The sequence below is a fragment of the Cryptomeria japonica genome, chromosome 5 (assembly GCF_030272615.1).
Source record: "Cryptomeria japonica chromosome 5, Sugi_1.0, whole genome shotgun sequence".
Classification (NCBI taxonomy): domain Eukaryota; kingdom Viridiplantae; phylum Streptophyta; class Pinopsida; order Cupressales; family Cupressaceae; genus Cryptomeria; species Cryptomeria japonica.
In genome coordinates, this window is record NC_081409.1 from 115,234,505 (window position 1) to 115,253,789 (window position 19,285).

A 19,285-nucleotide genomic window follows, 5' to 3' on the forward strand; every position below is an offset into this window, starting at 1 on the left:
GGACAGGAGCGAATTTGACCTTCTAGGCAAAAACTTCATCATTTCATTGTTTTTGATCAAGTCTGGATGCTCTATCATGCTCATTTCGTCCTTCACCATGCTTTTGATGTCTCAATTTAACCAAACAAGGCCAGGAATGGCTCAAATAAGTATTTTCGCCCTGGTCCCTTGGTGAGGGACAGGGGCGCTTTGCCTTGGTCCCTTGGAGAAGGACAGGAGCGAAATTCGCTCTAGATCCTCAGTGAAGGACAGGAGCGAAATTTGACTTTTTGATCTCTCTATCAGGATAATTTTTATGGAATATAACATTTAAGTATAAGTTCTTCTTTCTTATACTTTAAGTTATATTCCATATATACTTTCAAGATGTTTGAGAGTGGTTTCAGACCTCTAGGAGTTATATTGCAAAATCTAGTTTTTTGAGGTTTTTCAGTTTCCAGACTTAGTCAAATTTCAGGATCAGGACATTCCAGACTTAGCCAAATTTCAGGATCAAGACTTTCAGACTTAGACAAATTTCAAGATCAGGACATCACTCAAGCCGGACTTGCTATCCTATTGATCTCCCCGACAGCACTCAAAATGCAAAAGCTAACTAACAAAACCCTAAAAGACCAAAAAACAAACCCTAAAAAGCAAAAAACATGGGTCCCCATTTGCAATGGGGCGATGTGTGAAAACGTCACAACAGTCGCACGGGCAAAAATCTGCGAAAAAACCACGAGCTTGCCCACAGACAAACACTCAAAACGCGTGCAAAACAAAACCCTCGTGACAACCTTCAACAGGAAAGATAAAATGGAATCTTTAGCCTTGAGAAAAATCTCATCACATAGAGAAAAATCTTCATGCGGCCTATGAAGACGTCGCAAGGGAAAAAATGAACACCCAAGTCATGCAACACATAGACAGACATCATGTGAGAGAAGACCAAAGTCACCGCGTAGAAACCAAAAGAGATCTAGCCAAATTGCAAGCAAAGAAGTGGGTTAAAAACCCACGACCAAAAAAAAACACAAAAAAGTCACGTAGTATTCCTAAAACAAACCCGCGATTTATAGAAGAAAAAACCCTTGTCTTGATAGAAGAAATCTGCAAGCATATTTTCCAAATCAATTGCACGATTTTAAGCAGTAAAAACCCACATGAAAATCCTCAAAGAGCTCATGATTCTTTTGAGAAACCCTTTGCGGTTTTCCAGTTACAAACCCTTCTCCAACTTCTACTTCACACAAGTCCACAAATTCAAAGAAGAAATCATAATAATTTCTCAAAAAAAGAGCTTTCAATTTATTTTTTAAAAACTTTTGATAAAATTTTCAAAAAAAATTTCCACAAACCACATTTTTACATACAAAAATGTTTCGAAAAAAATTCTAGAAATAATTTCCAGGTTAAGAGACCACAAATTTTAAAAAATCATCAAAATCTTTCCCCACTCTGATACCATGAAATAATAAATGATTGATTCAATATATCAACACAGGAGACGAAAACTCCTTATATATAGATTACAAACAAAGTTTCTAAAAAAGAAACGAAAGATAGAAGAGAAACTTTCTAAATAAAAACAAACTACAAAAAGGAAATATCCTAAACTAACTAACCAAACAACCATTATAGAAACATTATATAGTTACTTTAATATTTGTAACTTAAACAAGTGTATTTAAATATACACTTAAATTCTAATGTTAATATTGCATTATTAAATTGTTATATTTTTATAAAGTAACTTTATGTCCCCTCAAATGAAAGGGGAGTTGCACATGAAGTCATTTTCATAATTCGAAAAAGACTTTTGGTGGGAAATGAATTATTTTATAATTTCAAATTGGTCTCTTTTCCCTCCACAGCTATAAAAGGAGGTTTGACCTCTCATTTTGGATATGCTAAAGATTACAAATATGTTGTGCTATCGAATTAAACCTATGTTCTTCCTTATATCTTGTAAGGACGAAGTGGTTCTATTCAAGAATCACCACTTTTCTTCATGGAGTTTGCAGATAGGGGTTTCAATATTAACATGTTTGCAGTTTTTTGAGTGCAAGAGTTTGGGGGTTTGTTTGTTTGTCATTTGCAAAGTTTGTTGATGATTTTCACGGTAATTTGAAAATTTCTATTGGCTGGTTGTACACTATGGGGGGTTTGATATGTTCCCTAGTTGGTTGTACCATAAATCTTTTGCTTGGGAAATGTGTTGAAGGGTCTGAAAATTATTTGAGGCTGCAATAACAAAGTTCTTCTAGTTGGACGACCCTTTGTGATGCTTTTCTAAGTTGTTATCAGCTGGCACGAATTTCCAAAAGGGGTTGTACCAGTGTCCTTGACTGGGCATGAAACTTTCCCCTCCTAAGTGCCAATCATTAAAGAATATTTCATTGTTGTTTGGGGGCATCTAGTCCATGGGAGACCATTGGAACCTATTCCGAGTTGTATTTTTTGGAGATGGTTGCCTATAAGGGGGACCATACAATTCACCAACCCTGTTGTGACAGAGATTTCAGACCTGCCATATCTGATTTGCCTTTCCAGGCCATCATTGGCACATTTTCAATGAGTTATGAGGTTGAATGAAGCTGTTCTAAGGAGGTTAAATTGTTATTGAGTGTAGTAAATTGTATCCCTTCACAATTTCACACACTTTGGGCTCACTTTGGGCGCTGTGCCTAATGTACCTGGTTCATGTCTGGTAGTGCTCAATTTCAGTACCATTTCCTAAAACTTGGTGCAATCCTCTACTCATGACCTTTTTGTCATGGCTCGAACTGTTGGGACTAGGGCACCCAGCACCCCTCCCTGAGCAATTTGACCCCAAATTTCATATCACAAAAGTTGGCTTTGCAAGTAGCAAGAAATTGCTCTCCGATGTTGATATTCCCCAAAAATTAATTTCAAAAAGGTGTAAATTGCATGTCAATACAACTTGTGGTTGAGGCATTATGGTTCCTAAAATTACAGAGAGGAAACTTGTGGTCCTTTTTAGTGAAGGACTAATGGAACCTATCAAGGGATGGGTTAACGCATTTGATCCACCAAGTTTACAAGAGGCTAGGAGCATGGAACTTGCTGGCCCAAAGAACAAATTCTCATCAAAGACCTACCATCATAAGTAAGGAAAAAAACATTTTCACAAAGATATAATCATACCAAAAAGACACTTCATTGTAATGTCCCAAAATTTTTATAAAGTGGCTTAACTAAATTAATTGGTTAAGTTGTGCAGAAATCAGTTTTTTTTTTTAAGGATGACTTTTATTAATTAAATTAATTATAAAACAAAAAATAATAAGATAAGTCACTTTATTTGATAAAGTTCTCGAGTTATAAAGTCGGCCTAATCTTCTAAAAAGTTCCTCAAGGTCCTTATAAAGAGGATCCAGGGGTTGTGGCAAAGCGTTCTATGGATTTGATATAATTATTAATGATTTTTGGAGATGGAAACATTCAAGAGTTTAACAGAAGAGTTGGACGAAACCGTAGCTCTTCCTAAAGGGTGAATTCGTGATGGAGTTCACGGTTGGGCCAAATTTGTGAAGTCTCCATTAGAGAGAAATTTGCATTGGTTTAGGGCTTGATTCAAAAATTTTAAAAATAGATATTTACCAAGAGGAATTACAACGGAGGTTTACTAAATTTGACATCTAAAATAATATGCCACATACCTTTAGGAATAGGAGAGAACAAAGGAAGTACAAATTGTTTTCAATAATCTAACAAAAATGAAATTTACTTATCATTATTTTAGTACAGAAAACCACTCATTTATTCATCACATACCTTGATATCCTCTCGAGGTATCCCACGAGAGGGAGCTATTGGATCATTTTCAGCCTGCAACAAAAGTTAATTAGTAATAACTGGCATACATTTCAAATTCAAACACTAAAGAGTAGATGTAGAAACTACTAATTGAATTGTGTTACTAAAAACATGATCATTACTGAAACATAAGAAAGTCAACTACCTGTATGCATAGCAAAGAAGTCTGGACATATTTAATAGAGCGAGAGCTGCTAGCATCAGCATAGTAGTCATCCACTGATTTGTACCCAAAGGATACTATGAAATGATTACAAATCACACATTAGAATTTAACAATGATGTCATAAGCAACTATATTGCATTCAACATACACAATCTTGTCCTAAAGTCAGAAGTTTCAAGTTAAACCTCTTGTTAAGCCTTCATCAAAATCTCGCACAGATTTTGCCTTAGCTACCAAGGGTAAATTGTACTCGCCTCCTATCCCTTCAAAAAGGTGTTCATGCCTGCCATTGGAGCAAATGAGCTATGAGATAACTGCCATGCAAGAGTGATAAAAGCACAATTTAATGCATGACAATAAAGTCTTTACTTTTTGAATATCATGCGGAGCCCTCTAGCAAGAGCCTTATCATAGATATTATTGAAACCCTTGTGAAAATCCTCATCTGCAATGACCAAGTTGAAAGGGTTGCAGAGAGAAACTGCACCAGAGAGAGGGCAGTTACCAGCCTCCTTCATATGCAATTTAAAACTCCACAAATTAGTTATTAATATAAATGATTGGCAGTGACTGAGAAAGGCACCAAAGATAGATGCAGTTTAAGGATATTCCAAACATAAAGGTGGGTGAGAGCAAGAAATTGAAAGCAATGCACCAAAGATAAATGCAGTTATGAGATATGACAAATTAGAGGTAGGTGAGAACAAGAAAATAAGTCTCTAGAGCCGGAATAGGTGTCAAGATCCTTATAACTAAAAATTGCATGCAAGAAAGGGTGCTATCTGTAGAAACTCTGAGTATACCACCAATTTCTTAACATACAGTGTGATGTGATAGAAATTCAAAAACCCTAAAAATCTTGACTGTATCATTGCTGATACAAAACCATTGCACTAAAGCTAATAGGAAATGAAGAAATAAAAATTTAATATCATCCATACAAGGACAAATGCAGTCAATGAGATTGGAAATTTCAAATTGTAATACATCAAGACAATGCCCATAGGCTGCAAAAATGACCAGAACAGTAAAGTACCACCAATCAGCAGGAGCATTAATATAAGAAAACATGAATAAAAGAGGGAAAGTTAACAATCTAAGATCTTGTACTCTGCAAAAATTACAGAGCTAAAGGAGATAATTGTTATCACAAAAGCTTGCACCCTAGCTAAGCTATCAACTCAACAACCTTGTGAAACATGGAAACAACCCCGAAGTGTGGGACCGTGCGCAAGGGGTTGAATCTCCGGAGAAGGTCGGCTTCCTTCCTCAAATAGGTGCAGGTGTTGAACCAACTCAACACTTTAAAACTAATTCCTAAGCCTATCTTAACAACTTGCGGACGTAAAGGGAAGAGAGAATGCTTCAAATAGGAGGAGGTGATGCACCAAGAAGAGAGATTGTTCCTCTCCCCACCCAAAAAGGCATGAGGAATCAAGTGAAATACCCAAAAGATGCACAAACTTCAGTTGCATGAGTGACCCAAACACATGTATGGAGGTTAGAATTTGCTAAGTGTCAAGAGGGGAGAAGGATTTCCACAAGTCACACTCAAAAAAAACAAGTTAACACAGCATATATGGAGAGAAGAGCCACAAAACATACACTTATGATGAAGGTAAGGAAACATACACAACATGCATAAGTTGAAGGAAGGCAAGAATGTAATTTCAATTCATTGAAAGGCCAAAGGCCAAACTTACAATTGCAGAAATGCAAAAATAATTACAAATCTTCAAGAGAAGAGAAAGAGCAGAGGAAAGCTCAAGGCAGCGAAGAGAGAACCCCTTACAATGAGGCTTAACAGCCTTTATATAGAAAAAATGGATACAAGGGTGATCGTGACCTCTGCATGTCAGTCTGGAAGTGCAAGGAAGTGCATGCACTTGACTTGTACATGCAAGCAACCTAGCCATACCCACAAAGGGCAATCCTGAGAAGGTGGATTGACTAACCTTCCAAAGTCAGATATGACATAAGTCACCAAGCATGGCCCCGTACCTCCCTTGATGGAAATCCTGCCAAAAACATTTAATGCACCCTTGTGGCTTCACAAAAGAAAGTGCACAAGTCACCAAAACTGTAGGAGCATTTAAAGCCTTGAGTGTCGATCACGCCATCCGGAAGTGTCGCCAGTCGGAAGGAAGTCCGAAGACTTTGGAAGCTCGGACTCCCGAAGTGAGGAAGACAAGGGAAGGAGCAAGGAACTTCGGAACCTCAGGGTTCCGGAGTTCCGGAGAACTTCAAAAGGCTAAGGAAAGAACTTTGGAACCTCAGGGTTCCGGGATAGAGAGAGGAAGAGAACAAAAGGAACTTCGGAACCTCAGGGTTCCAAAGTTCCAGAGGAACTAGAGAGAGAAGGCAAAGGGGGAAGGAACTTCGGAACCTCGAGGTTCCGGAGTTCCGAAGAAAAGAAGGAAGAAGAGCTAGGAGGGAACTTCGGAACCTTGGGGTTCCGGAGTTCCGAGGAACTGCACAAAGGAACTTCAAAACCTCAGGGTTCCGGAGTTCCGGGGAACTGCGCAAAGGAACTTTGGAACCTCGGGGTTCCGAAGTTCCGAGGAAGGGAAAAGAAAGGAACTACGGAACCTCGGGGTTCCGGAGTTCCGGGAGAGAAGAAAAGAAAGGGAGAGAAGGAGAGGAACTTCGGAACCTCGGGGTTCCAGAGTTCCAAGAAAAGAAAAGAGAGGCAACAAAGAGAAGGAACTTCGGAACCTCAGGGTTAGGTTCCGAAGTTCCGGCGAAGGAAAAGCGAGAGAAGGGAAAGAGAAAGAACCTCGGAACCTCAAGGATCCGGAGTTCCAGAGAACTTCAAAAGGCTAAGGAAAGAACTTCAGAACCTCGGGGTTTTGGAGTTCCGGGGAAGAAGAAAAGGCCAAGGGAGGAACTTCCTCCGAACAAGGCAACACTTCACGCTTCATGATTCTTCTCTCCTTGATCAACTAGGGCAGCACTAGTCCATGGAACATATCTTTGATCGGTTCTCACTGATGGACCAAGGGTGTCATAAAATGACAACAATAATCATAGGGAAGTTGTCATCAATCTAGGCATACAGTTCAAGCTAACCATTCAGACAAAAATTTGATTGGTTGTTCTGTGTTGTTAACTGCATGGGATCAGGACCCTTCCCTGCTTAATCAAAATCATTCAGACAAAATTACTCAACATTATACTAAGGGATCAATTAACAGAATTTATCAGTCCTGAATTAATTAAGAATATGAAAATAATTTTTCATTTTTACTATCCCTAACATAGGGAAGGATTATCACATTCTATATCAAAAATTCACTTACAATGCATTACTACCATTCTTGATTATTGAAAATAGAACCACTAATATGTTTTGACTTTTATGTGGGAACATTTTTTGTACAGTTGCAATGTCAAGCAAATTTGGAGAGTTGTTCCTATTATTTGTAACATCTAGACCTTCCACAAAACTCTAATGGACATACAATGCCAAACTACCTCCTCTAATGCTCCCTGTTGACGTGTTTTTTATGACGGCGTCCAACACAGAATAAAGTTGCCCAACGGTCACTTCACTCTCTCTTGATCAAAGTACGATTGCATGCTGATATTGTAGGAAGATCAGACAAATCGACTCCAAGGTTCTTTTATGATACGAGTGTGACTCAGTTGGCGGATGTGATTGCTGGTAATCCAAGGGGCCTTATGTATGTCAGAGAAATTTATGTAAGCTCAAGACTTTGTTGACACGGACAATTTGCAATGAAGTTCTAAGTTTTAGATTTTCAAATTATGAAATATGCAGAAAGTAAATAGGAACAGGGTAGAGGGGAACTAAACTAAAGGTAATCTAATCCTAGGAACAAGGAGACGGGACAAACTTGTGCAAAATCGAACCGCACTTCGCTTTGCCAGCAAAGCACAACTTACACGAAGGCGGTGCGATCTTCAGGGGAAGTGCTAAAGATTTTCAAATCGTCAAAAGAAACCATCAGATAGAACAATCTCTTCTAACAATTGAAGTTGAACATACACTTATAACAAGGCTCAGACTAACTTTGCACAATATGCAACAATCAGTTGCACACCAAAAGTATGAGCACGAATTTGGTAACAAGCGATCCTATCAAATCCAGTTCATTTAATTGCATGAAAACAAATCTAATCTATGAAGAGAACGAGACCATGCGAGTTCCAAAACAACACAAGAACACACCAATAATTGAACAATGTATTAAGTGTTTGCTTCAAAAACTCTTAGCAACAATCTCTAACGATAGTCTCTCCTCATTACAAATGAGGGGGTTACCCCCTTATATAGGCCTCAAGCCCAGATTACATGCAAAACCCTAATTAGGGTTTGCCCAAAAGATTCTCCACACATGATGCAACAAGGTGGGAATCTGCATTCAATAACCCATTATGTCCACTTACAATTAATTTAAAAGGGCCTAAAATAGCACCCATGATGATGATCATGCCCGGAATATAACTAACGTCGTCATAAATGCCCATCACTCTCCAAGCGACGGCGGCGTGCAAGAAGAATCCGTCATAAAACCATTATGAGAGGACGACATGCAAGAAGATTCCCTTATCCTGTGGTGGCATGCGTTGACTGGTCCCGCGCCTAGTCAATGTTCTCTTCAACCATAAATACGCCATCATGGTTCAATCAAAAGACTTTCGTCCAAAAACGGACGACCATTATCTCGCTCATTAATGGCGTAAGTAATGAACCTACCGACGACGGCTTCCAATTCTCTAATGGAGACACTTGGCACATTCTCGATGTTGAACTCCATCAAGGCAACCTCCTCTTCGCTTCTCGAAAAGAAACCTTCCCAATCTACCATGGCCTCCTGTGTTTTCCTCATCATACCGGAGAATGAAGAAACATTTCCAAAATGTTCCTTGGGAAACGAACCGACAAAGAAGAAATCATGTAATTGGGATTTCAAGGAATTCGCTGTTATTCCCCTGTCGCTGAGTTTCCTTGAAAATAAAGCTTCCATGGCACTGAGGATTTCTTCCTGTATCCCTCTAATAGATTCCTTCAAGGTGACGGAATCAATGTTGAATTTATCAAGGGTGTTCTTCCCTGAACAGATGGCGTAAAACCATCGGGGAAAGTCGTAGGCTTCATTCTCCTGGATTACTTTCTCGTCTACCAGTGTTTGCCTTAGAGTCCTCATTAGAGCCCTGAGTTGGGAAATGTTTAAGTCTTGGTAGACATCAACATCTTCCCATAGTCCTTCCGTCGTTTCCAACCTACTTAGGAGGGCCACGAACCTCGAATGGAGCTGAGCTAGATCTTCTACAAATTTCCCTACCTCAACAAAAACATCCTCTACCCATTCTCGGGAATTCTGTGCCATTGCCTTTGTAAGTTCCGCATCATCAATTACTTCCTTGGGAAGGAAGGGAGGGGGAGTGGATGAAGGACCTGCTTCCCTAAGGGGTTTCTTGAAACTCCTGACATACTCGCATAGAAGTCCGTTTTCCTCCTTCAGCCGCTTACACTTTGCTCTTGACTTCAGCAATTTCTCCTTCATGGCAAAGGAAGAATCGTCGAAATCTCCCATTACTTGACCAGTGGAAGCATGGCCAAGATCCACCTGTCTGATGACGTAATCTTCCTGCCTAATCTCACTCCTATCCTTATCCACCGCAGGTTCAGCAATGTGCAAGGTCCGAGCTCTGGATTCTTCCCTGACTACCTTGGAAAACTTCCGGGGGGCCTTTCTTTTGGGTGGCTGATCCATCCTCTTCAATAATTCTTCTAATTCCTGAGCAGGATTGGGCTCCCCTCCTACTTCATTTCCCAACCTGCCTACCAACCAATCCAGCGTAGGGATGGAATGGCTGTAATCCTCTGCATGCTCCCATTATTGAGATTCCTCTTCCATTTCGCCAAGGATAGTCTCTATGAAATTATCCTAGCGAACTTCTTCCAGGTGCGGGGAAACCTCTTGCCTCTGACTTCTTGGCTGATGACGACCCTATGAAGCATTGATGCTGAGTATATCAAGTGCTGGAACGTTTCCTAGAAGTGGGCCTGCAGGATGCGGGAACATTTCTACTTCTTGTATGCTCACAGAGCTTACTAGTGAATGTTCCCTTCCTGTCCTCGTTCTTTTTGTGGAGGCTCCTCCTGCTAGGCTTCCTGCTGAACCTCGCGTGGGATTTCCTGTTGGGCATCCTTCGTCTTTGTTATCCTTGGCCTCTTTGGGGCACTTTTTCCTTTGTCTATCCGGGCCTCTCTTCCTGCCTGACCCTGTGAAGAGTCTTCAGTTGCCTCGCTGTGAGAATCCAGATTTCCCATCAGCTGGTATGTCAAAGGGACATGGTTTTCAACCAACTTTCTTGTCTACTTGTCAATCCAGTGCTTAGTGAATTTTAGCACTGGCCTAGCCAAAATGTTCAAATCATCTACCTCAGGTTCCGACCAATCTGGCAACAGCATAGGTTGATCTTTTATCCTCTCAAATTCGGGTTGCATCAGATCTGAGTCTTCCTTCACCTGGTCTAGCACCTGATGGATCTCACTTATTCTGATGGTGTCGAGGGGCAGTTTGGAGCGCATTCTTCTCCGAACCTCAAAGTCATCCTAGGCACCGGCCCAATAATCCTCCAAGTGAAATCTATGTATGAATTTGACACCGGCAACCTTCTTGATCTGGCTGTAAGGATCATATTGGGCCCTGGAAGTGTAAAATGGTAGTCGGTAGAATGCCAACTCGCTTGCTGCACTTTCAGCGGCCTCCAATCCTAGGCATATCTCCATGAAATCCCCCAAGACAACTGGAAATTCAATAGATTGCTTCTTCTTCTTCTTCTTCTGCAGCTGATTGTAGGCAGTCAATTGCCTCATGAGCTCGAGCAATATAAGCTTATCTGACGGATATCTAGGCAATTTGTAAGATTGGAAGGAGAAACCCTGTGTCCTGATGTAGGTGAACTTGGGAAACTGCAGGAACACGGCGCCATACTTCTGGACCAAAGCACTTGCTTGCGGAGACAACCTCATGGGCAACTTATTTTGCATAAGTCGTGTCAGGTACATGGTGAAGGTGTCATTCGCCAACTTGTAAGAATTCAAGTTGTGGAGATGTAGCTGAGGATAACATTCATGCACCTTTATCTGAGCTAGCCCGCAGCCCATGATTCCTCTTGCTGGCAGCCCATTGAATCCACCCCTTCATGCCAGCATATAGAATAGGTAGGAACTCATGAAAAAGGACTGAGACTTTTTCTCCTGCGGGTTCTTCAATTGTTCGTGCAAGTAGTGGCTGATCAATCTAGCCCAGTCAATCAATGTATTAGAATTCATGATCTCGCCAATGTAGAAGAACATCCAAGGCTCAAAGTTCACCGTGTGTGAGCATCCCATTACTCTACTTAGCATTTTTATCATGTCCACAAATTCCTGCTTGAACTCTAAGATTGTGAGAGTTTTGGGCATCTACTCTAGGTTTCAGCAACCATTGCTTGTTGATCAAATCAACACACCTGGTGGTGCCTGCTTCATAGACTGCTTGGGCTCCACTACTAGTCCTATATGTCATGGAGTAATGTGAAGGGATTCCGAAGGCTTCACCAATCACCTCTGGAGTCAATGTTGCCAGTAACTTGCCATCTGGCATTGAGATCGTCATCCGCTCCAGATTGTAATGTGCTGCACATTCCAAGACTAGATCTGGGCATTGAATGGCGGGAGGAAAGCCAACTGCTGCAACTATTCCACTTCTCACAATCTTGACAGCTGTCGGAGATGGATTGTGTCCTACAGTTCCAAACATTCTTATCTTGAATGCAGCTCAGTTGAACGTGCCGAAGTTGGTATCATCGATCTCTTCCCATTTTGAATTCAACCGAGAATGGGGAAGAAAACACTTCGTCTTCTGCTTTGATCATTGCCTGCCTGGAGATAGTAGCTGTCCTGCTAGGTTCCGCCATCTTGGGAATACTTCAAAATGATGAAATAGAGACTAAGTATAAAAAAAATTTCACTTCTTCACTCTTCCTTTCCTAATCTTGCACGTGAAAAATGAAATGTTTTATCCAACTTATATAGAATTCTCAAGAGGTATCAAATTAGTAATGTATTTATGGCATGTCATACTTTCCTTAATCGCTACGACATGCAAGGCAGTTTCCCATGTGTGTGAGTTCAAATTTAGAACCTTCCTTAAATGCTCCCAGTCATGTGTCATACTTGGAAGATTCCTCCTGCCAACTTGTTGATTCCATACTTTCCAATTTTGGAGGGAGATTGCAGGATTTTTCTCGGGATTTGCTCAATTCCACTCCGACTTGTCATCTCATGCCGTCGAAGGAACTTTCCTGAATTTTCTCCATATCCCTATTTTTGAGGGATCTTCCTAAATTTTAGGAGTCAAGTTCATTGGATGGGGAATTTCGTCCCAATTCGGAATCTATAAAAATTTCCCTATTTGGCCGGGATTTGATGTCTAAAAATAGCATAATTGAAAATTCGCCCGAGGGGAATTTCTGCTTTTTATTCTTCCTTGACTCCTTGGAATCCGTGCCTTAGGCAAAATTTCAAATTTTTTGTTTGGGTGAAATTTTACCATGCCAAGGATTCATGAATTTTCCACTTGTGAATGCCTTCATGGATTCAGCGCCCCAGATCAAACCTAGGCACATTTTGGCTCTGTCCATGGAGAGGCGGAAAATTGTACTTGTGAATGCCTTCTTGGTTTTAGCGCCCCAAACTTGGCTTGGGCGCATTTTCACCCTGTCCATGGAAAGGCGAAAAATTGTATTTATGAATGCCTTCTTGATTTCAGCGCCCTAGGCCTGACCTGGGCGCATTTTTGTCATGTCCATGACAAAAATTGCTCGTGAATGACTCCTTGGTTTCAACGTCCCAGACTTGGCTTGGGCACATTTTCACCCTGTCCATGGAGAGGTGGAAAATTCCACTTGTGAATGTCTTCTTGATTTCAGCGCCCCAGACCTAACCTGGGCGCATTTTGCACATGTCCATGGAGAGGTGGAAAATTCCACTTGTGAAATGTCTTCTTGATTTTAGCGCCCCAGACCTGACCTGGGCGCATTTTGCACATGTCCATGGAGAGGTGGAAAATTCCACTTGTGAATGTCTTCTTCATTTCAGCGCCCCAGACCTGACCTGGGCGCATTTTGCACGTCCATGGAGAGGCGGAAAATTGTACTTGTGAATCCATCCTTGGTTTTGGCGCCCCAGACCTGACCTGGGCGCATTTTGGCCATGTCCATGGACAGGCAGAATTTCCTACTTGTGAATGACTTCCAGACAGAATATTTTGACCTTCCACTTCAAGGATGATTCTTCAGATTTAGCCATTTTAGACCCCTGCCTGTCTGCTTTCAACTTTCCAGATTTAGAAGTGATTGTGCATGTTGACTCTCTGTTGTCTGCTAGCCTAATCTTGCCACAAATAGACTTTCCCGAAATAGAAACTTTCCAAAATGTCAGAGTTAGAGCCCGAGACAGGGCACAAGATGACTTACTAAAAATAGAAATTTACTAAAAATAGAAATTACTAAAAATAGTAAGTTTGATTTTTGGCAAAATGGCAACATTCTGGGACTCGGAAAAATCCCTAAAAAATAGGGACTTTCTAAAAATAGAAAGTTACTCCGTTTGGGCTCAAATTTTGCTGGGAGGTCCCTTGAAAGGTCCTGACTCCAGTCGTATGCTTAGTTTTTCCAAAACCCTAACAGAAACCCCTAAAATCTAGGACAGAAGGCAAAACCCTAGAAAAAGGACAAAACAAGACCTAGACCTCACGGAATTTGCTTGACAGAGAAGCAGATTAACCCCAACCGACTCCCAAACACCTGTAACACGGAGAGATTGAAGAGATTGCCACTAACACACACAAAACGAAAGCCAAACGACCAAAAGGGCCTAAAAGCAAAGGGGGGTCCCTATCTGGGATGGGGTGATGTGTGATTAGGTCACAACACTCCCCAATGTCTATTCGCAACATCTAGACCTTTCACAAAACTTATAAACCTCCACAAAACTCTAATTGTATATCTAGATCTTCCACAAAACTCTAATGGAAATACAATGCCAAACTACCTTCCACTAATGCTCCCCAATGTCTATTCTGCTCATCCCTGCCTCTTGGCTTGTGAAACGGATACATAGACTTGTACAAATCCAACTGGAAACTAAATAATCAAAGCAAACAACCAATCTGAGGGATTTGGAATGCCAACAATCATTTTCTGTTGTATATGCAAACCATCATTTTCCAACAGAACAAAACTGCTGCTTTATGACAAAACTACTGCTTATTGGGCAAAAGTAAAGCTGCCGTATCTTGTTCACAAAACCACTGATTTCAAGTTGTCACTTAAATCATATGAAACCAACTTTTACAGGACAAAGCTGCTGCCTGTGAGAGACCTAAGGTTTCAAACAGAACCAAAAACCATTTTTCAAGATTTCTCGATTGCCAAAGCTAGTACAGAGATATCCCACACCATTCCAACCTTCTCCAGCAACCTTAGCCTCTGATTTTGTTGAAAACTTAACATTCTTAACCTGGAATGTCTTCAAAACCAAGTTCTCCTTTAGTCACAGTGGTATGACAATTTGAGCTATTTTCAAGGACCCCTTTTATACAGATCAACCATTGAGCGGCTTACTGAAGAGCCCATGTGAGTGTAGACATATGCAATATGCAAACAAGGTTAAAGACAAAAAAAGAAAAGGATGAAAAAGGATGCAAAGTAAACACTTCTATTGTGAAATGATTGGATTCTTATGAATGGGCTGCAGACTTGAATAATTGTCATGAAGGAAATGGAATTGGCTCTATAGATATGATATGTGGTACAGGTACCAACTATGAGATGCACGAAGAAAAATTAAAAAGCAAAATTTTGAAAAGGTAACCGAAGCAGAAGAAGTCTTTAGTTTACCTCCAAGTTTGAGGAACATTAAGGGTGCTGGTAGATGGTTATGGATAAGAACTGGATGACATTATAGCCCTGGCCAAGCTAGAAATGTTTAGTGGAAGAGCACATAGCAGGGTTACACTGTATGCTAGAAAAATAAGTTACTCATGGTTCCAGAGGAAGTTTAGACTGATTGCCTTCTTTAGCATTTTATAGATTAATGTAGTGTTTAGCTGCAGGACAGCAAACAGTCTATGAAAGTTTTTCTAGGGGGAGTGTTAAAAGGAAATCTTAACATTCACCTACCTAAGGTTAGAATATTGAATTCATGTTGTGGGTGTGTGTGTGTGTGTGTGTGTGTGTGTGTGTGTGTGTGTGTGTGTATTGGTGAAAAGTGCTTCTAGATTAGATTGTGTGATAGCTTTATCCATCAACATTTCAGATCACACTCCGTGATCCATCATCTAGATGATAGAGTACTTTTACGGGCAAAAAAATTAGATTAGTAGCAGACCACGAAAGCTTAAAAAGAGAGGGGTGAGAGGGGGTTGGCACAAAAAGTGAGGCATGAAGGATGAAACAAGAAATTAAAAAATAAAAATAAAAATAAAAATCGCACCAGCCTAAAATAAAAACAAAAGCCAAATATTAAAGAAGAAAAGACCAAATCCTACAAGTGTTGGAAATTTCTGTAGTTGTCATTGATGTCAAGAAAGAAAGTCATTGTTATCAAAATTGTATGGAAGATTGTTGGATGTTGTCATTGATGTCAAAGGCGAGTGGTTGTTATTGATGTGGACAAAATCGAATGAAGGCCAAAGGCCGCTAATCACCATACAAAGCAACTCAAGTTAAGAATACAATCAAACAACAAAAAAGACAAGTTTATGCTTGTTCAAGATTGCTGGTCAACCTTCTAATTCTTGGTGCCTTCCTTCTAAAATGGGAAATAAATTCAATTTAATATTAATGTTATAATTGGGCCAACCCTCTTTGCATTATAATGTAATTTTCCCACTTTAAAATAGAATTTAATAATAAATAATAATAATAAAAATTAGTTATTAAAATTTAAATTAAAATATAAAAGAATATAATTAAATATAATTAATTAAAATTTAATTAAGTTAATGAATGGTCAAAAGACATGGAAGGAAAAGTTGTGACTCCCTCAACAATGACATATAAAAGGGAGAAGAGAACCTCATTTGAGAGGGGGATAATTTGGAAATGAGAAGTGCACATCTGATTTAAATAAGAAGTGCAGACCTGATTATGAAAGGTTATGTCCCTTTCAAAGGGCAGAAATAATGAAGAGTTGCACTCTTTCAAAAGGTGCTAATGATGAAAGGGTGTGTCTCTTGCCAAAGGGCATGCATGATGAAGAGGTGTGACCTCTCCCTCACATTGAGAGATATATAGGAAAGGAATCAAAGCACCCAGTAACATCACCATGGATTGGATAAGATAAGAATATTTATTAAGTTACAGGCAGTAGCATCTTTGTTCTTGGTGGTATGCATGGGGATGTGCTGAATATAGGAAAATATAGAGACTGCCAGCAAGGATAGAAAAGATAGAAGAAAACCATTCAGACTGCCAGCAAGAAAGGAAGGAAAAATTGAGCAGTGACAGATACGTTTTCTGAGTTAATATTAAATATAAGTCAGCATCTTATATATATATATAAATTCAATATGTACATTAATGAATACAAACCATTGCGGATAATCTTAATCAAATTGATGACCATTAATATGATATAAAATTGAAAAGGCAAATAATATATAATTATTTAAACGGCATTGTAATAACTACACACAACATCACTGTTAGACATAATACATGTACATATATCTATTAATAAATCCAGAAGGAATAAAGCAAGTCAAATTCAGTTTGTATAAATTATAATACTGTAAATGTACAGTGCTAATATGGTGAGAAGTAGCCATGACAGAAAATGAATAATTCTGATACGAAGTAGTACTAACAGAAAGCATGAGACACTACTGTAACAAAATGTAATAGAATTGTAATGACTATGTCAAGTATAATTAATTATCATTATGGGTTGAATTGAATAATAAATATAACTTCATTAGAATATCACAAATGGTTCGTTGTATATGAGGGACTCTCTCTTAAGTACACCACTCCATAGTGGATGCCTAACACCTGCCACATGGAGCCAAGAGGGGTGTAGCATCTGCTCGTGGGCTTTAGAGGAAGGTGGTTGTGATGTGAGGGAATGGCAATAGGACAACTCACTAGGTACACCACTGCATAATGGATGCTTATCACCTGCCACATGGAGCCAAGAGGGATGTAGCATCTGCTCTTCAGCCTAGGGCAGAGGGTCTCTTGGACCACCTATCCAACCAGCCTACCCTAGTGCACTAAGAAATTGGATAATAAAGAATGGCAACTAACCTACAATCTGATTTTATCTAACAAATATAATGCTAATGGTAATTAATACATTAAAATTTATATCATTCGATCTAATTCATTAGCATATGTTTCAACTTATAAGTATTACTTCATATATGTTCTCTAATTTTGTGTTGCAAGAAAACAGTATACAAAGGTAGTCCCTTAAAACTTACCTATTTCAGATTTGGGAAAATTTAAGATAATTTAGAGTATAACTAATTAGGGGACATTACAAATAGAAAATAAAATAACGTCTGAATTAGCCGACCCCTTTTACACCATGATGCTGGCCAACTTCCTTTGAAGAGATTAATCATCCAATTTAGAGGAAATATATATATGATTAATGGTGCAGTAACTGAAAATGAATAAAAGCGATTATTTTTACTAAGTATAACAATGCATGAAGATAAGGACTATCAGCAGCAAATATAGATAAGGATCATGGGTAGTGAATATAAATAAGGATTGTGAGCAACGATTAAGTGAATGAAAAAACGAGGCAGCGATTGATTAAGTGTACGAGTAAGGGGAAATATATGTCAATCACCCAAGTAAAGGTATGGTGATTTATCAAGAGCAAAAAGGAGCAGCAATTCATAATCAAGAGACAGCAATTATTTAAGGCAGCGCTTATGTTTATTAAGACGGCAATTAAGTCTCAAAGGGAAGCACCAAGAGGCGTGTCTTCATGAAAGATTGTGTCTATTCTAAGGGATGTCTCCCTTCAAGTAAAGGCATGATGATATAAATGCGTTAGAGAAGTTGAAGAGAAGAGTGTGGGGAATTAAGTGAGAGATGTGTGTGGAATAGTATTGAAGATCTATATTGAAGGAAAGTTGGAGATAAATATTGACAAGATTTTGAGCAGTCATTGAGAACAGAAATAGAATGAAAAAACTGACCATTTAGAGCAGAAAAATAAATCAAGAATATTTCAGATTTATCTTGAAGAAAGTTGGAGAGTAATGTCCCCTTCTCCTCAGTGACCACACGAGAGTTGATTAGCCTATTTCACATCATCCCAATAGGTTGATTAGGAGATATAAGGGATGATATGATGGTCACATCATTAATTTCTATTGGTGGAGAAATAAAAGGTGGAATATTATTTTATGGGATATTATATTATTATTTGGTGAGCAATGTTACTTTATGCTATAAAACAAATTATAAAAGTAAAGTGACTTTATTTATAAAAATGATAATAAAGTCATAAAGTAACTTTATAAGGAGATGATAACATCTTTATGAAGAGATAGTTTTTGAAATGCTGAGCGGCGGGAGCGGAGGAAGCGAGGGTAGAGTTTTTGCAGGCGGGGAGAATGTTGAGAGTGATGACGACCCAGATCCAAATGCTAGGGGGGTGTTCGTTGGCCTCTACTACTGTTTGTCTTTGGTGGGTTGGACCATTTCTGGGCTTGTTGGTCTTCGAGCGGTTGGGGGATTGCATCAATTTTCCTCCCTTCTCTTTTGTTTCTGCGGGTGGAGATTTTCTGAACCTTGCTTGGACTGCGGGTTTGGGGGAGAGCTTGTATGGACTCTATTCGTTGTTGATACTAGCGTTGCACATGTGGATTGCGGCAGTGTTGGTGGGGGTGTGGGTCTGTTGTCCTGTGTTCAATGTGTTGAGCTTAGCATGAAGGTTGTCGTCCGTGCTTCCCTTAACCCGGTTTTTGTTGCTTGTTCTGGGTGCTATTCTTGGTGTCTGCGGTGGATGGCAGTCATGTGTGGTGACGTTTGGTGGGTGCTTTTGGAAGAATGGAGGGGTGTGTGGAGGGCGCTTTGGGTGGAGACTTCCTTGGGGTTTGACTTGGCTCTTTGCTTCTGGTGGTGCTTCTCCCCCCTGTCAGTGTCTTCTTTCCTGGATACTTATGGACTGTGCAATGCCCGATGGTGGACGTTGGCTCTGCGGTTGCTTGGCTCTAGATCTGGGTCGGGCTTTCTTTTGGACCTGGTGGGTCT

The 19,285-nt window shown here is 39.7% G+C and overlaps 1 protein-coding gene across 3 annotated transcripts in view; it reads right to left on the bottom strand.

The window, feature by feature from the left end:
* Positions 1-19,285, bottom strand: part of LOC131067030 (embryogenesis-associated protein EMB8) — a 112,340-nt gene that overhangs the window by 79,962 nt on the left and 13,093 nt on the right. For all 3 annotated transcript variants that reach the window (XM_058001973.2, XM_058001967.2, XM_058001977.2), the window contains exons 4-7: positions 4,358-4,500; positions 4,174-4,271; positions 3,968-4,062; positions 3,781-3,834 (exon numbers count right to left, since the gene is read on the bottom strand). In XM_058001973.2, the coding sequence (XP_057857956.1) occupies positions 3,781-3,834; positions 3,968-4,062; positions 4,174-4,271; positions 4,358-4,500 (390 nt within the window). The remainder of the gene's footprint in view (positions 1-3,780; positions 3,835-3,967; positions 4,063-4,173; positions 4,272-4,357; positions 4,501-19,285) is intronic.